Here is a 22,980-nt window from a genome sequence, read left to right as displayed (position 1 = left end):
CCGGGTTCAAGCAATTCTCCTGCCTCAGCCTCCCAAGTAGCTGGGACTACCGGCGCATGCCACCACGCCTGGCTAATTTTTTTTGTTTTGTATTTTTAGTAGAGACGGGGTTTCGCAGTGTTAGCCAGGATGGAGGAACTTCTTAATTGTCTGTTTGGGGGAGGGTTTAAATGCTAGCTGTTTTTTGCTATTGAGCTCTGACACACAATAAACTGTATATATTTAAAGTGTACAATTTGATAAGTTTTGACATATATATATACTCATGAAATCATCACCACAATGAAGATAACAAATGTATCTATCACCTTCAAATATGAATAAGCAGGATTTCTAGAGCAGATAAATTAATGGGCGATTATTTGCCTTCCAAAATGAGTCTTTTTTTTTTTTTGCAATGGAGTCTTGCTCTGCAGCCCAGCGACTCTCCTGCCTCAATCTCCTGAATAGCTGGGATTACAGGCATGTGCCACCATGCCTGGCTAGTTTTTGTATTTTTAGTAGAGATAGGCGTTTCACCATATTGGGCAGGCTGGTCTTGAACTCCTGACCTCATGATCCCCCTGCCTTGGCCTCCCAAAGTGCTGGGATTACAGGTGTGAGCCCCCGCGCCTGGCCAAAATGAGTCTTTATTTAACCTAAACATTTGCATTACAACCCTTTGAAAAGAATGAGCATTTGGCCGGGCGCAGTGGCTCACGCCTGTAATCCCAGCTACTTGGGAGGGCGAGGCAGGAGAATCACTTGAACCCAGGAGGTGGAGGTTGCAGTAAGCAGAGATCACACCACTGCACTCCAGCCTGGGCAACAAGAGTGAAACTCCATCTCAGAAAAAAAAAAAAAAAAGAATGAACATTTAGTGCATTCAGGATATGCCTGTGTATCCTTTGCAGATACTGCTTTGTAGTTTGTCTTTAGTATTTTAAGTGAACGTGTCTTCTGGGCCAGGACAGTGTTTTTTAACCTCTGCTGTCTGCTCAGTTCTCACAGACGGATGGGCGCTTGGTTTAGGTTTGCTCTCTGATCTCCATGCTTCTCTGCGGCACTTTGCCTCCCCCCCCAACGACAGACGCAAAGTCCCATATGTAACAGGATGGGTCGGTGGCGAGCATGCTTCATTCCTTGCTCTTGGATTCCCCAAAGGAAGAAGATCCCAGCCTTGTTCAGACGAAGAGGTGGAAGCAGAACAAGGTTTGCATTCTCCAGATGAGGAAAAATGAGGTGAAAGAGGAAGACAAGGAGGACAAGGAGGATGAGGAAGAGGAGGAGGACCAGGCAGAGGGGCCCCCTACCTCTTTGCAATCACCTAGGACAGGACAGAGGCAATGCCCGGACTCAAGAATCCGCCAAGTGAGGCACAAGGAGCACCTGAGCATCTTGGAAAGTAGCTTGAGCTTATCCACCAATGAAACCAGGTTGTCTGGCTGGAGTCTGTCCATGTTTTGCCAATACTTATGTAGCTGCTGCCACAGGAAGCAGAAGTCAGTGGAGGAAAACAAGGCATCCGACTCTGGAGCAAGGAGGAGCCCGGGTGAGACTGACTCAGCTGTGAGCTTCACTAATGGGTGATGGTCCAGATCTCTATGGGGCTCCAAGGAAAGCTCTGGGCAGAAGCCAGATGAGCAGAGAGTGTAATCCTTCTGCTTAGAAATAAAGCACATTTTATTTTTGTGAATGGCATGTGTGAGCCTGATGATTCCAGTTTTTTGTTTTTTTTTTGCTAGATGTATTCAATCCCTATCCCACTTTATCTCTCTGAACATCCCGTTTGCTTGCTCCTTCCTTCCTTGCTTGAGCCCAGGAGTTTGAGACCAGTCTGGGCAACATGGTGAAATCCAGTCTCTACAAAAAAATATAAAAATTAGCTGGGCATGGGCTGGGCACAACGGCTCACGCCTGTAATCCCAGCACTTTGGGAGGCCGAGGCTGTCAGATCACCTGAGGTCAGAAGTTCGAGACCAGCCTGGCCAACAAGGTGAAACCCCATCTCTACTAAAAATACAAAAATCAGCTGGGCACGGTGGCTCACGCCTGCAACCCCAGCACTTTGGGAGGCTGAGGCAGGTGGATCGCCTGAGGTCAGGAGTTTGAGAGCAGCCTGGCCAACATAGTGAAATCCTGTCTCTACTAAAAACACAAAAAATTAGCTGGGTGTGGTGGTGGGCACCTGTAATCCCAGCTACTCGGGAGGCTGAGGCAGGAGAATCACTTGAACCTGGGAGGGGGAGGTTGCAGTGAGCCGAGATTGCACCACTGCACTCTAGCCTGGGTGACAAGAGTGAAACTCCATCTCAAAAAAAAAAAAAAAAGAAAAAAAAAACCGAAAAACAAACAAACAAAAAACCACAGCTCAGCCTCTCAGCAACCTTTTCCTAATTGGCCTCCAGGTCAAAGGCAGCCAGTCTTTAGTTTCTTTCCCCTCTGGGTTCCCAGTCAGTCTTATTCACTCTTTGATGCTTTTTAGATTTTTTATGTATTTTTCCCAGATTTTAAAATTTCTAGTGAGAGTATTGGTCTCAGGCATCTAGTCTACCATTATCAAAGTGGAACCTCCCACTCTTGGCTTATTCATGTTCCACAGAACTGTAGTCCATAACTTCACTGTACAAAAGATAAAACCATAGGTGTGAAAAGACTTCCTCAAACTTACATGATTAGTGATAATGCCAGGTTTAGTCTGAGCTCAAGATTAATAACTACCAAACTTCACTTGCATAAAACCTGACTGCAAGAGTTTTTTTTTACTTTTTTTTTTTTTTTTGAGACGGAGTCTTGCTCTGTTGCCCCCAGGCTAGAGTGCATGGCACAATCTTGGCTCACTGCAACCTCTGCCTCCCCGGTACCAGCGATTCTCCTGCCTCAGCCTCCTGAGTAGCTGGGATTACAGGCGCGTGCCACCGTGCCTGGCTAATTTTTGTGTTTCTAGTAGACACAGGGTTTCACCATCTTGGCCAGGCTGGTCTTGAACTCCTACCTCGTGATCCACCCACCTCAGCCTCTCAAAGTGCTGGGATTATAGGCGTAAGCCACTGTGCCCAGCCTTGTTTTGCTTTTTAACCTAAGGTAAGGGGAGGGCAATCTCGCCAAAAGATCAGAGGATGGAGGCAATAATCTTACAATTCATAGTTTCCTCTACCACACCTGACCTATGGGGAAGTGGGGGAAGAGATCTCAGATACCCAATGGTCTAAGGATGGGCAATGGAAGAATGCAATCCTCCCCGTTCCCAAGTCATATATTATTGATACTTCCATCATCAGTTATCCCTTAACCTTCTACATATAATTTTTTTTTCTTTTGAGACAGGGTCTCACTTTGTCACCCAGGCTGGAGTGCAGCGGCACAATCACAGCTCACTGGAGCCTTGACTTCTTGGGCTCAAGTGATCCTCCTGCCTCAGCCTCCCACGTAGCTGGGACTACAGGCCCACACCACTATGCCTGGCTAATTTTTAAATTTTTTTTAGAGACAAGGTCTCCCTATGTTGCCAGGCTAAAACCTTTCAATATTTCTTGTTTTTTTGAGATGGAGTTTCACTCTTGTTGCCCAGGCCGTAGTGCAATGGCATGATCTCAGCCACTTTTAATATTTCTTAACATCTGTAGTAACTGAACCAAACCTGAAATTCCTCTAGATCACAATTCTTGCCCTGGAAAACCAAGAAGTTGTCGTCAGCCAGCCTCTTCCTCAAAAAAACAAACGCCAACACACTCTCACAACAAAGACCACGCCATTTATTTACAAAGGCCAGTGTGGGAGCTGGGGGAGGTAGGGAGGGAAAGCCATACAGACATCTTCTCTAGACTGCTTGGGACCCTTTCCCACTTGGAGCAAACTCTGTTCCTCTTGCCGTCATATTCTCAGCCATGGGGTCAGTCCTCCAAGCAGCTGGGCCAAGTAGGAGAGGGAAGAGGTGATATGAGCCTCCTCTCTGCTCTGACAGAGCAATGTCCAATTCCAGATCAAAGGCATCATTGCCACCCTCTCCTCTCCTTCCTCAAAGAAAACTTTCTGGCCTGGAGGGAAATAGTTAAGAACTGAAAGACCAGGGGCTCTGGAGGAAAAAAACCCTCTACTATTCCCACAAGGCAGTGAGGGGTGATAAGGGTGCTAGTCACAGCCCTGACAGCTTCAGAAAGGGTACCCACATTATCTCTGGGTTACCCAGTATCCAGAGCCCCAAGCGACCTAGCTCTCCCGGATATGTATTCCTGCAATGGACTGACCCTTTTACCCACTTGTGTCTGGTGGTGGGAGAGCACTCTGAACCAGAAACCAACAAGGAATCCACTTCCCACCCAACTTAAGAGTGTATGCACACATGCGGATACACACGCACCTCCCCACTACTCACACAGACCCCAACCCCCTTCATGTCTTTTAAGGGGGGCTCAAATTACTGGTGTCTGCGGACACAAGCAAGTCCTGGGTCCATGGGAATGTGTGTGTGTGCATACAAGCACATGTGTTTGAGGAACTAAAGCCAATATGACCCCTTGTGGGGCGTGGCACTTAGTTTCATTGAGCTCCTTTCTTCAGTTTAATTTCCATTAGCATCTCTAAGTCTCTTCTGCCAGCTTGGGCCTGGATTCTTCTGCCTAAAAGAGCTATGAGTGCTTCTGCTCCCCACTGTTAATTCCAACTTCCAAGCCTTTTTACTCAGGCTGTCTCCCCCATTCCCTTCCTCTGAATAATCTCATTCCCTCCTCTTTCACACCAATTTCCACTGGGCTGGTCCAGGGTTTAATTCCTGTCCAGAGGGCTGTCTCATCTCCCTCTTCAGACAGGGAGAACAGGCGTCTTCCTCCTTACCCTGGAATTTCCAACAGTTCCTACCAAAAAGTGCTGAATGAACCAGAATAGGGGCCGAGGAGGAAAATTACCACCTGTTTCACCTGCTCCTCCTTCAGAGCGAGAAATTCTAGCATTGGTTGGGCTAGGGGTTGGGGGGTAGGGAGAAAAAGAAGGAAGAGAGTTACCAAAAGTAAACATAAGACAAAACCCTAGTGGTATAGATGGAAGACTATGTTCCAGTAAACCAGACAGCTGGTTCCTCCCTCGACTCTGCACAGCCACTGAAAGTTTAAAGATTGCAAAAGGTGGTGTGGGGCAAGGAGGTAGAGTCAATCAATGAAACTGTGAAAACTGTTTAAGTAGCCCTGCTCAAGGACACCAGGAGAGAAGATTCTGTTAGAGATGTAGCAGTAAAACCATAATTCTCAGACAGAGCTAAGGGGTTGGAGCCCATGCCTCTAAAGTCACCCTGCTGTTTGGAGAGGATGAGGGAGAAGACGGAAGGGATGACAAGCTGCAGAGGGTAAGGGTTGATAGAAGAACCAAATGCTGACATCGAGGGAGGGGAGAGGCAGGAGGCATGGGCCGAGGGATTAGGAGAGCTGGGAGCCCAGCAGTCTCTCGATAGCTGCGTTGATGTCCCCTCCTGTGGCAATCAGGGCCTGCAGGTTGGCCTCACGATTGATGAAGCCCATGGAGTTGAGCTGCTCCAGCTGCTGCTGAAATCTCACTTCTGGCGTCTGCACCTGGAGGGGACAGGCCTTGTGAAGTGGGCACAGGACCAATCTTGGGGGCCCTATTTGAATTAAGGGTTTCTAAGACCAGCAGGTCTTCTCTAATATCCTCAGAGTCAATCAGGAGGGCAGGGAAGATGAGCTGCAAGTGGGGGCCCAGGAGCCTAGGTCCCAAGTCCTAAATAACTGTGTAATGGCCGGGCGCGGTGGCTCATGCCTGTAATCCCAGCACTTTGGGAGGCTGAGGTGGGCGGATCACGAGGTCAGGAGATCGAGACCATCCTGGCTAACATGGTGAAACCCCACCTCTACTAAAAATACAAAAAATTCGCCGGGCATGGTGTTGGGCACCTGTAGTACCAGCTACTCAGGAGGCTGAGGCAGGAGAATGGCGTGAACCTGGGAGGCGGAGCTTGCAGTGAGGCAAGATCGCGCCACTGCACTCCAGCCTGGGCAACAGAGCCAGACTGTCTCAAAAAACAAAAACAAAAACAAAAAAAAACAAACAAAACTGTGTAACAATATGGCAGGCGGGTATCTTTTTTTAGATTTTCAAGATAATTGATAGGCCTAGATCAGCATATATTCCTCATTACTTTCCATAAACACTGGAGATGTTAACAGGCACTCCAAAAGCCAAATGCTCTGTGGTCAAATAAGATGCATACTAAGCATGACCTCCAAGGCCCCTCCTAATAGTCATCACACGTACAGCCATATGAAAGGCTAGAGAAGGGTTCCAGTTAAGAAGCTATTTAATTTTGTTTCACTGATCAACAGTTATTTATAAAAGAGAAGTATTTCCTTTTTTTTGAGACAGGGTCTTGCACCCAGGCTGGAATATAGTGGCCGAATCATAGCTCACTGCAGCCTCTATCTCCTGGGCTCAAGTGATCCTCCTATCTGAGCCTCCTGAGTAGCTGGGGCTACAGATGTGTACCACCTTGCCCAGCTAATTAAAAAAAATTTTTTTTTGGCTGGGCATGGTGGCTCATGCCTATAATCCCAGCACTTTGGGAGGCCAAGATGGGCAGTTTGCCTGAGGTCAGGAGTTCAAGACCAGCCTGGCCAACATGGCGAAACCCCATGTCTACTAAAAACACAAAAAATTACCCAGGTATGGTGGCGCATGCCTGTAGTCCCAGCTACTCGGGAGGCTGAGGTAGAAGAATCGCTTGAACCCGGGAGGCAGAGGTGCAGCGAGCTGAAATTGCGCTACTGCACTCCAGCCTGGACGACAGAGTACATCTTTAAAAAAAAAAAAAAAAAAAGCGCATGGTGGCTCATGCCTGTAATCCCAGCACTTTGGGAGGCTGAGGCAGGTGGATCACCTGAGGTCAGGAGTTCGAGACCAGACTGGCCAACATGGTGATACCCCGAGACTAAAAATACAAAAATTAGTTGGGCGTGGTGACAGGAGCCTGTAGTCTCAGCTACTCAGGAGGCTGAGGCAGGAGAATTGCTTGAACCCGGGAGGTGGAGGTTGCAGTGAGCCAAGACTGTGCCATAACACTCCAGCATGGGGGACAGAGTGAGACTGCATCGCAAAAAAAATAAAAATAAAATAAAAAATAAAGAAAAAAAATTTTTTAGCAGAGAAAGGGTCTTGCTATGTTGCCCAGGCTGGTCTCAAGTGATCCTCCTGCCTTGGCCTCTCTAACTGCTGGGATTACAGGCATGAGCCACCGCACTAGGTTTTTTTTTTTTTTTTTTTTTGAGACAGAGCCTTGCTCTGTCGTCCAGGCTGGAGTGCAGTGGCATGATCTGCCTCGCGGGTTGAAGCGATTCTCCTGCCTCAGCCTCCTGAGTAGCTGGGATTACAGGCGCATGCCACCAAGCCCGGCTAATTTTTGTATTTTTAGTAGAGACGTGGTTTCACCATGTTGGCCAGGTGGGTTTTGAACTCCTGGCCTCAAGTGATCCACCCGCCTTGGCCTCCCAAAGTGTTGGGATTACAGGCATGAGCCACCATGCCCAGCCTGCACTAAGCCTTTTTTTTAAAAGAAAAAAATTTTTACAGACTGGGTCTTCCCGCGTTGCCCAGGCTGGTCTCGAAACCCTGGCCTCAAGCAGTCCCCTGCCTCGGCCTCCCAAAGCACTGGGATTACAGGCATGAGCCACACTCCTGGCCTGGCTTTTTTTTTTTTTTTTTTTTGAGATGGAGTTTCGCTCTTGTTGCCCAGGCTGGAGTACAATGGCATGATCTCGGCTCACTGCAACCTCTGCCTCCCAGATTCAAGTGACTCTCCTGCCTTAACCTCTTGAGTAGCTGGGATGATAGGCATGCGCCACGACACCCAGCTAATTTTGTATTTTTAGTAGAGATGGGGTTTCTCCATGTTGGTCAGGCTGGTCTTGAACTCCCGACCTCAGGTGATCTGCCCGCCTTGGCCTCCCAAATTGCTGAGATTACAGAAGTGAGCCACCGCCTGGCTAGCCTGGCTTTTCATTCTTGTCATTCCTCTAATTATCTCCTGTAAATGTTTACCCAAGGGGTATTTGGAAAGCACAAGCCTTGATTATGAACAAAAGACTCTTATAGCTAGAAAGAGACCAGCAAGCACTGTCCACCTGGTGTTGAAAGGAACAATGTTCAATCCAGAGAAAAGACAGGACTTGCCTGGGGTCACAGAGAAAGTCAGTCACTTAGGCCCCCTGACTTGCAGTATAAAAGCCCTTTCTGGACGGGTGTGGTGGCTCACGCCTATAATCCCAGCACTTTGGGAGCCCGAGGCAGGCAGATCACCTAAGGTCAGCAGTTCGAGACCAGCCTGGACAACATGGTGAAACCCCATCTCTACTAACAATACAAAAAAATTAGCCGGGTGTGGTGGCGCGTGCCTGTAATACCAGCTACTCGGGAGGTTGAGGCAGGAGAATCGCTTGAACCTGGGAGGCAGAGGTTGCGCCATTGCACTCTGGCCTGGGCAACAAGAGCAAAACTCTGTCTCAAAAAAAAAAAAAAAAAGAAAGCCCTTTCCAGTGCTGCTTGTTGCTTCCCATCACAGTCCATACAATTTTTTTTTTTTGAGATGGAGTCTCGCTCTGTCACCCAGGCTGGAGTGCAGTGGCACCATCTTGGCTCACTGCAAGCTCCACCTCCCAAGTTCACCCCATTCTCCTGCGTCAGCCTCCTGAGTAGCTGGGACTACAGGCGCCTGCCACCACGCCTGGCTAATTTTTTTTTTTTTTATTTTTTAGTAGAGATGGGGTTTCACGTTAGCCAGGATGGTCTCGATCTCTGACCTCATGATCCGCCTGCCTCAGCCTCCCAAAGTGCTAGGATTACAGGCGTGAGCCACCGCGCCCGGCCAGTCCACAGAAGTTAACTTGGGTTGCACCTGGACTGGACACCACCTAGTTTAGCTCTCTCGTGCCTTGCACAAAGCTGGGTAAACATACATTTTGGTTGAATGGCTTTTCCAGATGAGTCACAGAGGTCAGAGAAAGGTTAAGAGGCTCACTCGAGGCAGGTCATCCCTGCCCCTCCTGCCAGCCCCTGGCCCTGACTTTCCCAGGGCTTTGGTTACCTCACAGAATCCCCCTCCCCAGAGTCTCGGAGATGGGGGCTGCTTTAATTATCAAAAGGATCCTTTGATATAAGCAAAAATGGTATAGTGTAAATTCTGGAGGTAGAATGCCTGGGTTTGAGTCTTGGCTTCATTATCTACTAGCTATGTAAGTGAGTAAGCCACTTAACCTTTCCGGGCCTCAGTTTTCCCCATCTTTAACATAGAAATAATAATAGCTTTCTCATGAGGCTATTGTGAGGAATGTGGTAAATGAGTCGTAAATGAGCTCTGAAATCTAAAGCATTTAGAACAGTACGTAGCACACGGTAAGTACCATTACTCTTCTCATCTCTATTTCACATCTGCACAAACTGAACTCAGGGAGGATCGGTAACCTGCCCAAGGCTAGCAAGTGGCAGAACAGGACCTGACTCCCAAGCTTGCCCTACTGCCTCTACTCTATTGCTTCCCTTGAAACCTCCCAGGATCAAAGTGGTGCTCCCAGCACCTACCCCCACTGCCTCATGTACCTGTGAGTTTCCACTTCCAGCCAAAAGCTGGATCATCTGCTGCATGAGCTGCTGCTGGGCGCTGGAAGCCCCCGTTGGAGAAGATGTGGCTGGCGTGGCTGGTGAGGAAGTGGCGGCCTCGGGCGTAGACCCTGTGTTGCTGCCTGCTGAGGGTGCTGGGGTCCGGGACATTCCAAAGGAGCCAAGGCTGTAGGCAAGAGAGACCAAGAGGTAGGAGATGGCATCTAAGAAAGGGATGAGAATGTGAGATCCAGAAAGAAAAGCAGTTGGAAGAAACAGGAAAACAGACCCTCAGAGACACAAAGGATGCTGAGAAAGTGGCAGAGAGAAGAGTTGAAGGAGAGAAGTTGCCAGAACCTTGCTGCCATCCTGCCCCCCCTACCCTCACCTGGGTACCAGCCCAGGGGCCTCGGTCTGCAAGGTCTGTAGTCCCTGCTGGATCTGCAGCAATGCCTGCATGGCTCGGGGATTGGTAAGGATGGAGAGTGACTCTGGGTTCTGCATCTGGTGGGAAATAAGCAGAGAAAGGCATTAAGAGGTGGCAGGAAAGAGGAGACAACCTCAACTAGGAGTCCAGAGTCAAGCTCTGCCCCAACTTCATCTCCACCCATTGGGCTTCAGGGACTACCCCTTGCCTTCAACCTCCACCCATCTAGGCTCCTCACTCACCTGCTGCAGGAAGACTGGGAGCTGCAGGCGGAGCTGCTCCTGCAGTTGGGGGTTCCCCGCGAAGAGCGGCACATTCACCATCATCTGCCAGGGTGAAGGTAGCAGGGGGAGACCTGGGCCTTTTCACCCTAAGAATTCCCCCACAGCCTCAGACTCCCTCGGCACCCCCTACCACTGCAGGAAGTCTGGCCAGCTTCTCCAGGGATCTCAAAGAATCCTGAAGGCCTAAGTGGGACAGTGAGAGGAAATGGAACTATGCTCTGGGCAATGAAGAGTATGAGGAGTCAGGCTGCTCAGCCCTGGGTCTGATGATGATGAGGACAGCTAACATTTCCAGGTATACAGAACTTACTCTGTCACACGCTGTGTTCTAAGCACTTAACGTGTATTAACTCATTTAATCCTTACAACTATAGGGGGTAGGAACTATTGTTATTATCATCTTATAGATAAAGAAACTGGGAGGCTAAGTAACTTGCTTAGCTCACACAGCTGGGAAGTAGCAGAGCTTGGGATGCAAACCCAGGCAGTCTGGCTCCACAGTGTTTTGACCACAAGAAACTGCCCCCAACCAAGAGGAACTCTCTCCCCAACAATACTCTCCTCATGCTGGTATGATACCTGAGCAGCAAAGTCAGGGTTCTGGGCAAGCGTCTGCATCATGCTGCGCATGTAGGGCGCTGAGATCACATTCTGCATCAGCTGGGGGTTCTCAGAGATCTGCTGGAGGAGGGCTTGCATTTCTGGGCTATTGAACATCCCTAGGACAAGGTGGAAAAAAAGAAAACAGGAGACAAAGGGTCCAGATGGAAACCAAAGGCCTCACTTCAATCACCTTACTTCAGACACCGAATGACTACAAAACTCAGAAAAGCAATGGTCCAGTGGGCACCCTAGGATTGTGGCATGAGTCCAAGTCTCTCCCAAGTCCAAGGTCATCTTGCCCTGCTTTGGCCTGGCCCCTTTTCCATTTACTTGATAAGGACAAGCCAGCTAGGAACTGGGTCTGATTTATGCCTCTCTGGACTGTCCTGCCATAAGCTCAAATTATGTCCAGTTTGGAAAGAAATGATTAAATATCATCTAGATCAAACTTGTCTTAGCAGCAGAGACCCTTTCCTCCTGCCAAATCTCACTCAGAAACCAAGTATGTTAATGGTCTGGCTGGAGCTGGGGCAGGAGGGCTGCAGCCTCTCCCATTGTGTCCTTCCTCATCCTGGAGATGAAGACCTTTCCAGGATGCAGGAGCACAATTTTAAAATCATGGATCAAGTTCCAGTCTTTATTTTACAAATAAGGAAACTAAAACACACAGAGGGAAGGAACTTTCCCAATCAAGATATCCCCCAGAGTGCAGAGAAATTAGAGCATCTGCTGAAGACATCCCCCAGGCCATGTGTACAGTCATAGTCCAGATAAATGGAGCATCCTCTAGGGTTGTGCAGTGCATAACCTGTTCTTCTGTACATGGCAAGCCCTGCACATCCCTTTCCCTCAGCCTCACATCTGCCTCTCCCCAGGTCTGCCTTGATTCCTCTCCAGCCCCCTCTCCCCACAGCAGTCTGATCCTTTTACACTGGATAATACCAGAGGTGCTCATGGAGCTTAGGAAGCGGGGCCTGATTTACTCATGAGCTATTACTTAGGTCACTCCCAGGGATAACAGGACATGGCCAGAACCAGCCCTCACCCGGTCACTATCCCAGACGGCAGAGCCCCCTCTGTGGCCTCGATAGTCTCACCTCTGTCTTCAAAATCCTGGAGCAGTATGAACCCCATTCAGTCCTGGGGCAGAGGGGCTGCCCTGGTGACCCCACTAAGCTCCTTCCATCCTAGGACATACCTGACCCCAGGCTAGCCGCATTGATCCCAAAGGGGTTCGAGACTGTCGGGTGCACCTGGCTGGTCCCCGATCCTCCGGTGCCCTCCCCACCGGACCCGGGGGCCTGGGAGGTGGGGGGCGAGGGGCTCCAGGGGTTAGGGAGGGGCTCTCGATTCTCAGTCCGCAGAGGCTGGGAGGATGAGCTGTCGGAGTTCCCGGCCAGGGAAGAGAAGGGATTGTTGCCAAACTGGGAGGAGGGAAAGGTTTTGGGTTAAGGACTGAAACAAATCAGGGACAAGGGCTAGGCCCACTCTCTCCTCTCACTTAATAGCCTCCCCTTCCCCAGAAAAGGGAGAGAGATCTAAGACCTTGGAGGTCCTCAGTTCAGTTCTTTGCCCCACAATGGATAGCTCCTTCCTTGCTCCACAGGGTGCGGGCTAGCTGATGCTAGTGACTGGATAACTGAACCTCTCAGATAATTGAAAACTTCCCATCCCCACTGGTGGCTTTCAATATTTGGTCTCTAATCATCTCCTATGTAACCCACTGCACTTTACACACAGTTTTCCCATTGTGTAGCCAAATATTTGTGTTCCTGTACCTCAAGGGGCAGAGACAATGTCAGATTTGCCTGTGCACCCCCAGCCCCGACACTAGTAGGTGCTCAATAACTAACTACTGGCTTAATGGGAGTGGGCTGTCAAAGCTGGCTCTCTACTTGAACCCCGATCTTCCCTTTCCCCAGCCTCCCTGGACTAATTCTAGCTCCCCAGAACCTTTCCCTCACTCCCCAGGTCCCCTACCTGGTATTCTCTGTCCATCCAGGCACGCCACAGTGTAGCGGCCCCTAGCAGAACACACCTCTGGCAGAATATGCCCTTTCTAGGTTTTCCCCTCCTGCTCCAAACCCTACCTCTGCACACTGGCTACTTCAGATGAACAGGCCTCAGTTTACTTCTGGTCCCCCTCGCCCTACCATGCTCCTCACTGTGCTCCCCAGGATATCTCAGGTCCATACCCCATGGGATGGTGTGCTTCCCAAAGGCAACACTGGAACCTCCTCCCCTCCAGCACCTAGCACAGAGCTCTGGCTGAGGGAGTCCCAGACTCAGTTTTCCCTGCTCAGCCTTTCTCGCGGTCTAAGAGCTCAGCAGCTCCCTTTCCTGAGTTCCCAGGTGGTCCTACCTCAGCCCCTCCCCACCATAGGGTTTCATATTGAGCTGCTTTTCCTGTTTATTCAAACTGGGTCATGGGGACTGGGGCTAACCGAGGATTCTCCTACTCTGAGCTGTTTCCTTCACCTCACCAGATCCTGTTCAGATAACAGAGCTCACAGGCCAGGGTTCATGCACCATGGTTTCAGCCTCTGTGCCTGTTTCAGATTTCTTGTTCTGATACCTGCCTAGCACCTCACCCCACCTTGTTCTGGGCTCGCTTTATTCTTCCTGGTACACTCTAAGGATGAAATCTCTTTTCCTGAACTACCCACAGTGATAACAACCATCATTTATTGAGCACCTACTATGTGCCTGACACATTTATTCTAATGCTTATAATACTCCTCTAATACAACAGTTCTCAAAGTATGGTCCTGGGACCCCTGCAAGCATTAAAACTGTTTTCATAATTCTAAGACATGAATTTGTCTTTTTCACTCTTATTCTCTCATGAGGATACAGTGTTTTCCAAAGTCTACATGACATGTGACATTGCAAACTGAATGCAGATCTGAGAACCAGCTGTCTTGTAGTAAGCTAGATATCAAAGAGAACTACAAAAATGTAAAACAAGTCCACACTTTCCTCTACAGTTTTGTTTTGGAAAATAAAGTTGTTTTTCAAAATAATGTTATTTATGTTAACTTGTAATAAATTTTTTTTTTTTTTTGAGATGGAGTCTCGTTCTGCTGCCCAGGCTGGAGTGCAATGGCACAATCTCGGCTCACTGCAACCTCTGCCTCCAGGGTTCAAGCGATTCTCTTGCCTCAGCCTCCTGAGAAGCTGGGATGACAGGCACCCACCACCACGCTTGGCTAAGTTTTGTAATTTTAGTAGAGATGGGGTTTCGCCATGTTGGCCAGGCTGGTCTCAAACTCCTGACCTCAGGTGATCCACCTGCCTCAGCCTCCCAAAATGCTGAGATTACAGGCATGCGCCACTACGCCCCGCCAACTTGTAATAAATTGTCATTTTTAAATGAAATAAATATTTTAAAAGTTTCTCGGTTTTAGGCCGGGCACAATGGCTCACGTCTATAATCCCAGCACTTTGGGAGGCCGAGGTGGGTGGATCATCTGAGGTCAGGAGTTCAAGACCAGCCTGGCCAACATGGTGAAACCTCGTCTCTACTAATAATACAAAAAAAAATTAGCTGGGCGTGATGGCGGGCGCCTGTGGTCCCAGCTACTCGGGAGGCTGAGGCAGGAGAATCACTTGAACCCGAGAGGCGGAGGTTGCAGTGAGCTGAGATCACGCCATTGCACTCCAGCCTGGGCAACGAGGGAGACTTTGTCTCAAAAAAACAAAACAAACCAAAAACACAAAATATTTTTAAAAGTTGTATTAAAAAAAAAAAAGCCAGGCGCGGTGGCTCACTCCTGTAATCCCAGCACTTTGGGAGGCCGAGGCCGGCGGATCACGAGGTCGGGAGATCGAGACCATCCTGGCTAACACGGTGAAACCCCGTCTCTACTAAAAATACAAAACATTAGCCGGGCGAGGTGGCAGGCGCCTGTAGTCCCAGCTACGCGGGAGGCTCAGGCAGGAGAACGGCGTGAACCCCAGGGGGCGGAGCCTGCAGTGAGCCGAGATCGCGCCACTGCACTCCAGCCTGGGTGAAAGAGTGAGACTCCTTCACAAAAACAAAACAAAACAAAACAAAACAAAACAAAAAACCGTCAAGTGCGGTGGCTCACACCTGTAATCGCAGCACTTTGGGAGGCTGAGGCAGGCAGATGACAAGGTCAGGAGTTCGAGACCAGCCTGGCCAATATGGTGAAACCTCGTGTCTACTAAAAAATACAAAACTTAGCCAGGCGTGATGGTGCACGCCTGCAGTCCTGGCTACTCCGAAGGCTGAGGCAGGAGACTCGCTGGAACCCAGGAGGTGGAGGTTGCAGTGAGCTGAGATCACGCCATTGCACTCCAGCCTGGGCAAAACAGTGAGACTGTCTCAAAAAAAAAAAAAAAAAAAAAAAAAAAAAACAAACAAGTTAAAATAATAAGACCAGCAGACCAGTATGGTACCACCCCATATTTAAAAATACGATAACATATAGACATTTATAGACATATACATAGGTAATAAAAGAATCAGAATGATAAACCCCAACTTCAACTTCAGCGTAGTAGTTACCTCTGGAGAGAAAAAGGAGAGGGGAGGGGTTTGTAAAGGCTACAACTCTACCTATGTCTTATTTGCAAATATTAAATATGTCTGGGAAAATAAACAAAATACTAACAACATTAGTTACCACTGAGGTAGAAAAGAGCTGGCTGGGAGATGGAAACAGAGGGATCCCTTCTGTAAACCTTTTTTTAGCCTGTATACTTTTCCATACTTTTTTGGAATACCCTTTTGTTTACTTTGTGTAACGTTTGAATTTTTTTTTTTTTTGAGATGGAGTCTCACTCTGTCGCCCAGGCTGGAGTGCAGTGGCACGATCTTGGCTCACTGCAACCTCTGCCTCCCGGGTTCAAGCGATTCTCCTGCCTCGGCCTCCCAAATAGCTGGGACTACAGGTGTGTGCCATCATGCCCGGCTAATTTTTTTTATTTTTAGTAGAGATGGGGTTTCACCATGTTAGCCAGGATGGTCTCGATCTCCTGACCTCGTGATCTGCCCACCTCAGCCTCCCAAAGTGCTGGGATTACAGGCGTCAGCCACTGCGCCTGGCCAACTTTTGCATTTTCAAACACACAAACATAGAATGTGTTTAACGTAAAATTAAATTTTTAAAAAGAACCATGGCCAGGCGCAGTGGCTCACGTCTGTAATCTCAGCACTTTGGGAGGCCGAGGTGGGCAGATCATGAGGTCAGGAGATCAAGATCATCCTGGCTAACATGGTGAAACCCATCTCTACTAAAAATGTAAAAAGTTGGCCAGGCGCGGTGGCTCACGCTTGTAATCCCAGCACTTTGGGAGGCCGAGGCGGGCGGATCACGAGGTCAGGAGATCGAGACCACGGTGAAACCCCATCTCTACTAAAAATACAAAAAATTAGCCGGGCGTGGTGGCGGGCGCCTGTAGTCCCAGCTACTTGGAGAGGCTGAGGCAGGAGAATGGCGTGAACCCGGGAGGCGGAGCTTGCAGTGAGCTGAGACTGCGCCACTGCACTCCAGCCTGGGCGACAGAGCAAGACTCTGTCTCAAAAAAAAAAAAAAAAAAAAAAAAAAAGATATATATATATATAAAGTTAGCTGGGCATGGTGGCATGTACCTGTAGTCCTAGCTACCAGGGAGAAGGCATGAGAATTGCTTGAACCCGGGAGGCGGAGGTTACAGTGAGCCAAGATTGCGCCACTGCATTCCAGCCTGGGCGATAAAGCGAGACTCCGTCTCAAAAAAAAAAAAAAAAAGAAAGAAAGAAAGAACCAAAAGGGCACTGAAATTATATATGGCAGCATGTTAGGGCAACATTGATTAAAAAAAAAAAAAGAATGTTATATTTTTATCTATTTTTTTGTGTGTACTTGAATAGGATTCATAAAGCATTTTTAAAAGTGTATAATCCTGGGGCCCAACCCCAGAAATGGATTCAGTAAGTAGCTCAAAGGTGGGGACCAGGATTCTCATGATCAACAAGCTCCCCAGGTGATTCTGATGCAGGTGATCCATGGACCATACTTGAGACATGCTGTATCAGGGCTGGCGTCTGACCTCAGGCCTGCCACGTGACCTTTGAGCCCCTGGTACAAGAAGTTTGTCAGGATGTCAAGTTCCTTGGATGCTATGCCTCACCCACTTCCACAAGGACCTCTGCTTATCTTTTGTCCATGCCAAATTGGACCATCCCCAGATATGTACTGTTGAGAACTGCCTTCAAGCCAAGGCCCACCCCTCAGGGGACTGGGGAAAGAAAGAAGAGCAGACCCAGGTTTGCCTGGGGTGGGGGTAGGGAATCTCAAGCCCAGACAGCCCAACCCACTACCCTGGCCCTTGATCCCACCTGTTCCCGGGCAGCACTGAACATGGGCTCCTGGATGTCCGTGTACATGCGGCGGAGGGCATTATACCCTCCAGGGATGCTCTCAAGGTTGCTCAGGGCCCGGTCCTGGTTCCGCATCATCTCTTGCATCATGGCTGGATTCCGAGCAAGCTCCATTGTCTGATCAAGAGAGAGAGATAAAATGGGCCCCGGAATCAGGGGAGCACCAACCTAGGAAAAAGGTGGGCCTTGAGGAAGGGGGTCTGTATCAGGATCAGGACCAGGGCCCAGGAACTGCCCCACAGTGACAGGGAGTAGAGTAAACTGGACTTCCTTCCTCTACTGTAATCTTGGCTCCAAGCCTGCCTCCCTGTGGGTATTTTGGTTGGCTTTTTCTAGTGGAGGACAATGATCCCAGCTGAAGTGAGGGCAGCAGCTTCCCTCCCTTAGGCTCAGAGTGTCCAAAGAAGTGTCAGGGTGCACAAGGAAACTGAGTCAGAAGAGACACAGAAAGAAAGGGGAGGAGGCAGAAGAGAAAATTAACATCTACTGAGCACCTACTGTATATGGGCACAGGGCCAAGTAGCTTACGGAATTCAAGTCATGTAATCTCCACAATAACCATCTCAGGTGTTTATTTCTGTCCCTATTTTGCAGATGAGCAAATAGGCTCAGAGATGTTAATTGACTTGCTGCCCTGGGACACACAGTCACTGAGTGGTGAAGACAGTATTCAAAGCCAGGTTGGTTGGTCTGTCCAAGACCATACCGTGATTCCTGGTAAATGACTGCAAGTTGGGGAAGGAAAGGATTCAAGCTGGAATAAAGCTATTGACACCCTGTAATTTCCACGCCCAAGTCTTTGGCCTGCCTGAACCTTGAGAAACACTGAAGATGGGGGCTTTCTTCTATGGAGCCAATGGCACAATCTCAACAAGGGGTGGCTATGTCAACCCCAGGGGAGTTCATCACAGAAAAATAAGTGTAACTACTTGTTCCCATTCAACTTGGAATACCTTCCCTCTCCTTCCCAAATGTGCTCCACACTTGCCTTTTCTAAGACTCCTTTATAACTGATACGCCCAGCTTCCCAGAACTCTGATCTCTTGTCCTGTAATTCATTCATTCAATAAATATTTACTGCATGACTACCACGCACCAGGCACTGTTCTAGACAGTGAACAAAACACTCACAAGTACTTGACCTTACATAAATTATCTTCTGGTGAGTCCAGCACTGGTGTCCACAGCCCTGCTGGGAAGATTGGCTACCTTGGTCCTCTGGTGGAGCGGACCATGAGCTGGAACTCCCAAAGAGCAACATCACAACAGTCTCCCCTGGTTCTCCATTCCCAACTGGGCCCTGCCCAGCCACAGTGCTCCCCAAACAACCTACTATCTTTCACTCCCAGGCCTTTATATTTGCTGTCCCTCGGCCCTGAATGCTCTTCTCTTTCTTTCCCCCGGTTCGTCTTCCTCTCCCCCGGTTCGTCTTCCTCCTTTGGGTCTCAGCTTGGTGACATTTCTTGAGGCCTCCTCTAAGCCTCAGGGTAGGGTCAGGAGCTCTTCTCTATGCTCCTAGAGGATCCTGTGATTATCCTTATGATAGCAATGACCACATTGTATTCTAATTGCCGGTTTACTTGTCCCACTTCCCTTTGACACCTGGAATTCCTGAAAAGCTAGGCCTGTCTTTTCATCCCTGTACCTCCAGTGTTCAAAACTGCTGAATACATGAATGAACAAATCAATGTAGGACAAGGTAGGAAAGGCTGGGCAGGGCACGGCTGGGCACCAGTGTCCTCCAGCTCTCCAGCCCTCTCATACTCACCTGCCTCATGAGTTCAGGGTTGTTGAGCATGTGGCTGATCTCGGGGTTCCGCTCCATCAGTTGCTGCATCTGGGGGTTGGCCATAATCATGTGACGCATCAGGTCAGGGTTAGACATCATATCCTGGACCAGGGGGTTCTCCATGATCTGCGACAGCATCTCAGGATTGGACATCAGCTGCCTCTGCATCTGCTGCTGCAGCTCCATGAAGTTGGCAGAGCCCAGGCCCAGGCTGCCTAGCCCCAGGATGCCCCCAAAGCCAGCTGTGGGAAGGGGGCAGGGTCACAGTCTGCCACAAGAGCCCTGTCCTCACTTAGCCAGAGCCACTGAATTCAGATCTCCAGGACACGCCCCAAATGCTTCTCACATGTCCCTCTTCCAGTCATTCCCACAGCCTGGCCCTGATCCACTGCTGGCAAAAAAAATGTGAGCCTACTAGACTGAGGCCTCTCTGAAGGCTGAGGCTGTGCCAAACATAGAAGTGGGCAGAGAGAAGGCAACCAGCAATGGTCTGTTGAATGAGTGGCCCATCTGGCTACTGCTGGATCCAACTTTTCCCCAGACTCACAGGGTCTTCCATTCCCTTTACCTAGGGTTCCCCACATCCCCAACCCCATTTCTCCCCTCACTCCTAACCCTTAGCCATGGTCCCCACCTCTGAGAACTGCTCAGACTAGTTTCTTCCCCAGCTTGAATCAAGTATCAATGTCTGGAACTCTATGTCATGGGGTCCCCTATCCCCATCAAACCAGGAGCAGGAACTCCTGTTTCTCCCTCCTCTTGGCTTTCCCCAACTCCCCAACCCCAAACAAGATTGTGCTCTCCTCTCTGAGGGCTTACAGAGTATGGATGCAGTAGCACTGGGGGATCCCTCCCCAGCCCCTGGAGAGGGCCCCCCACCACTGCTCCTCCGGCTTCCACTGCCAGCATCCGAAGAGGCACTGCCAGAGGTGGAGGGCTGGGCAGGGGTGGCGGGTGAAGCAGGCGTGGTGGAGGGTGCTGAGGCAGGGTCAGGTGTGGAGGGGGAAGAAGCAGTGGCAGCAGCTGGATCTTGAGCCCTGAGGACAGAGAAAGGAGAATCCTGTTGGAGTGAGCACTAGAAGAGGGAAGGTACCGCGAAAATCTCTGTGCTTGCTATGGGACTACTATTTTAACCCAAGCCCCCTCCTGAGCAGTCCTGAGGCTGGAGTTGGTTGATGGCGGGAGGGCAGTCAGTAAACCAGCAGAGGGAGAAAGGAGCTAGTATTATCTGTCTTCGGGGCATTCTGGGAGTGGTAAATCAGGTTCCCTTCCCCTAGAGATGAGATCATATTCATCCAGGAGCTACCTGCCTAGGCCTCAGCTTAGGCCCTCTGGGTACAGTTGAGCAATGAGTGAGAAAGTATCAGATGGGGAGGCCCAATCAGAAGCTGGATCTGCTCTGCTCCTGAACTTACTTCTGAGGGGTCTTGATGACCAGATGGACAGTGAGCCCGTCCTTGATTCCGTGCTGGTTCAGTGTGTCCCCATCCTTGAGGATCTTGCCTGCGAAGATCAGGACCAGCTGATCCTGCTGAGCCTTAAACCTCCGGGAGATTTCCTCTTTGAACTGTGATCAAGAGGCAGAGGTCACTGTGGAGGCTGCCTGGACTGCCCCTACCAGGGACCCTGACTCTTCTTCAACAGCTTCTGCACTCTCTTGCTCTCATCTCTAGTCATGGGAAGTCCTTTCTGTAGTCTCGACGCCATTCCTCCAGCTGCAATAAGCATCTCCTTTCTTAACAAAGGAGATGAACCAGTGAGAGGCTCTTCTCTCAGCTCCATCCCAGAGTCTCCCACCCTAGAAAGCCCTTGCTGCTATCTGCCTCCCAGCTTCAGTCCCTCCACCTAGTTCTCTGTGAGGCAGGGCAGCCTTCTCCCATCCCAACTCCTTCAACAGCTTTGGACCTTCAGCCTTCTGAGACCCAATTTTCTCTCCTCTCTATTCCCAGTATTCTCTTAACAACTACAACAAATAGATGCCAGTTATTGAGCACTACCTATTCACCAGTTAAAGATATAGTATATTATTATTTTCATTTTATTTTATTATTATTTTTATCTTGAGACGGAGTCTCGCTCTGTAGCCCAGGCTGGTGTGCAGAGGTGCAATCTTGGCTCACTGCAACCTCCATCTTCCGGGTTCAAGTGATTCTCCTACTTCAGCCTCCTGAGTGTCTGGGACTACAGGCACGCACCACCATGCCTGGCTAATTGTATTTTTAGTAGAGGTGGGGTTTCATCATGTTGGCCAGGCTGGTCTTGAACTCGTGACCTCAGGTGATCCACCAGACTCAGACTCCCAAAGTGCTGGGATTACAGGTGTGAGCCACCACGCCCAGCCTTATCTCCATTTTAAAGATGAGAAAACTGAGGATCAGCGAGGTAAGGTAACTTGCCCCAGGCAGACCAGAACTCAGGTCTTGACACCAAAGTCCAGGCTCTTAACTAAACACACTGCCTCTCAATGAGAGCCGTTTTCAAATTCAGCTTTGTAGGGAACAGTACAGTATTTAAATTCTGAAATTTAGTAATTCTATGTGGTTAGGGAGGGAGCAAGGATGGAGTTAGACTTCCCAAATTCTACCAGCTCCTCCAAAACACAACACAAAAGAAAATACAACACACACTTTAAGTAAAAACAGTGCACTTGTTAAGCAGAGGCAGCTTCCAGATCCCTCTCTTCCAACCAGATGGCCTATCTTAAGCCCCGCCTATGTGAAATTATGGAGCGGCCACAGGGGGTGGCGAACACAGGCAACAGTCCGTCATTCAACGAGATTTTATTGAGCACCTACTGCACACTGTGTAAATCTCAGAAGAGCTGAGAACCAAATGTAACCACGTCGATTTGAAAGAGTGGGAAGGATCTGGGCACAGGGAAATCCTCCCCCGACAGCCCCGTCGCTCAGAGAACACTGGGCGTTCTCTGAGGCACAGAGTAGGCGCCGGCGCTCTCCGCCTGCCCCCGGCCCGTTCTCTCAGTTAGCACCTAGCCCGGGCCCCCACTCCGGCACACTCCCTTCAAACCCAGGGTCCTTCCCCCTTCCCGGTGCAAGGTGTCCCCTCCTCACTCTCCACCACGCCCCCAGGCCACAAGGCAAAACCCGCCCCCCAACACGCGCCACGCTCCCCCAGATCTCCCCTCGCAGGGCGTCCCCTACCCGCCTCTCCTTCCCTTCAGCTCCTCGGAGTCCCAGCTGGCCCCCGCCCTCCTCTCTGGGGCCCTCTGGGACGCCAGACCGTCAGAGAGGCCCCCCATCTCTTCGTAGACCCCTCCTCCGCGCTCCCCCCGCCCCCCGCCTGCTGTACTACCTCCTTGACCGAGGCTCGATCGCAGATCACAATTTCCTCCTTGTCCTTGGGGGTCTTGACGGTGACCCGAATGGGGGGCCTCGGATCGGCCCCGCTCGGCTCCGCCATGCCGCCGCCGCCACCCGGCCGCCCGCCAGCCCGCCCGGCTCCTCCTCCTCCCCGCCCGCCCGGCCGGCCCGGCTCGGCTTCTGCGCCTCCAACACTCCCCTCTCTCCACCTCTCCCCTCCCCTCCCCTCTCTCCCCTCCCCTCTCCTCTCCTCCCCTCCCCGAGGCTTCACCGCCCCCTCCGGACCAGCCGCAGCCACAGCGCCCCGGGCGGACCGGGGGGGCCACTGCAGCGGGGTCCGCCCAGGGCCAAGCCCCAGGTCCGGAGCCCGGCCACGGTCTAGCCAGGCGGGGGCCCCTGGGGGGCCTCTGGGCGTGGGAAGGGGCGTGCCCTTCATTGCGGGGGCGACGGCGGACTCCCCCGGGAGACCGCGACCCAACGCTGCCCGCCTGAGCCGTGCTGCGGTCCCCTCCAGCCCAAAGCCTCCCCACCCCCTCCGCGGCTAACTCGGCTCCGGGACAAAGGACTTTCTGTGTCGCCGCTTTATCTCCGTTCCCTGT

At 50.4% G+C, this 22,980-nt stretch overlaps 1 protein-coding gene across 2 annotated transcripts; it reads right to left on the bottom strand.

Moving 5' to 3' along the window:
- Positions 1 to 806: 806 nt before the first annotated feature.
- Positions 807 to 22,602, bottom strand: UBQLN4 (ubiquilin 4). Of its 2 annotated transcripts, none has more exons than XM_030824235.1 (11): positions 22,374 to 22,602; positions 20,477 to 20,628; positions 19,881 to 20,098; positions 19,041 to 19,303; positions 17,231 to 17,389; positions 12,083 to 12,308; positions 10,861 to 11,000; positions 10,240 to 10,323; positions 9,959 to 10,074; positions 9,571 to 9,757; positions 807 to 1,640 (listed from the first exon to the last, which is right to left on the bottom strand). In XM_030824235.1, the coding sequence occupies exons 1-11, from the start codon at positions 22,479 to 22,481 to the stop codon at positions 1,164 to 1,166; spliced, it is 2,130 nt and encodes a 709-aa protein (XP_030680095.1). In that variant the 5' UTR covers positions 22,482 to 22,602; the 3' UTR covers positions 807 to 1,163. The 2 variants fall into 2 exon arrangements, with proteins under 2 accessions (XP_030680095.1, XP_030680096.1); XM_030824236.1 differs by lacking the exon at positions 807 to 1,640 and adding an exon at positions 3,714 to 5,540 and having other exon boundaries at positions 22,374 to 22,572.
- Positions 22,603 to 22,980: the final 378 nt, after the last annotated feature.

This window comes from Nomascus leucogenys, chromosome 12 (genome assembly GCF_006542625.1).
Source record: "Nomascus leucogenys isolate Asia chromosome 12, Asia_NLE_v1, whole genome shotgun sequence".
Lineage (NCBI taxonomy): Eukaryota > Metazoa > Chordata > Mammalia > Primates > Hylobatidae > Nomascus > Nomascus leucogenys.
Note: the sequence above shows the minus strand (reverse complement) of the source record. Positions and strands in the feature narration are given on the sequence as shown.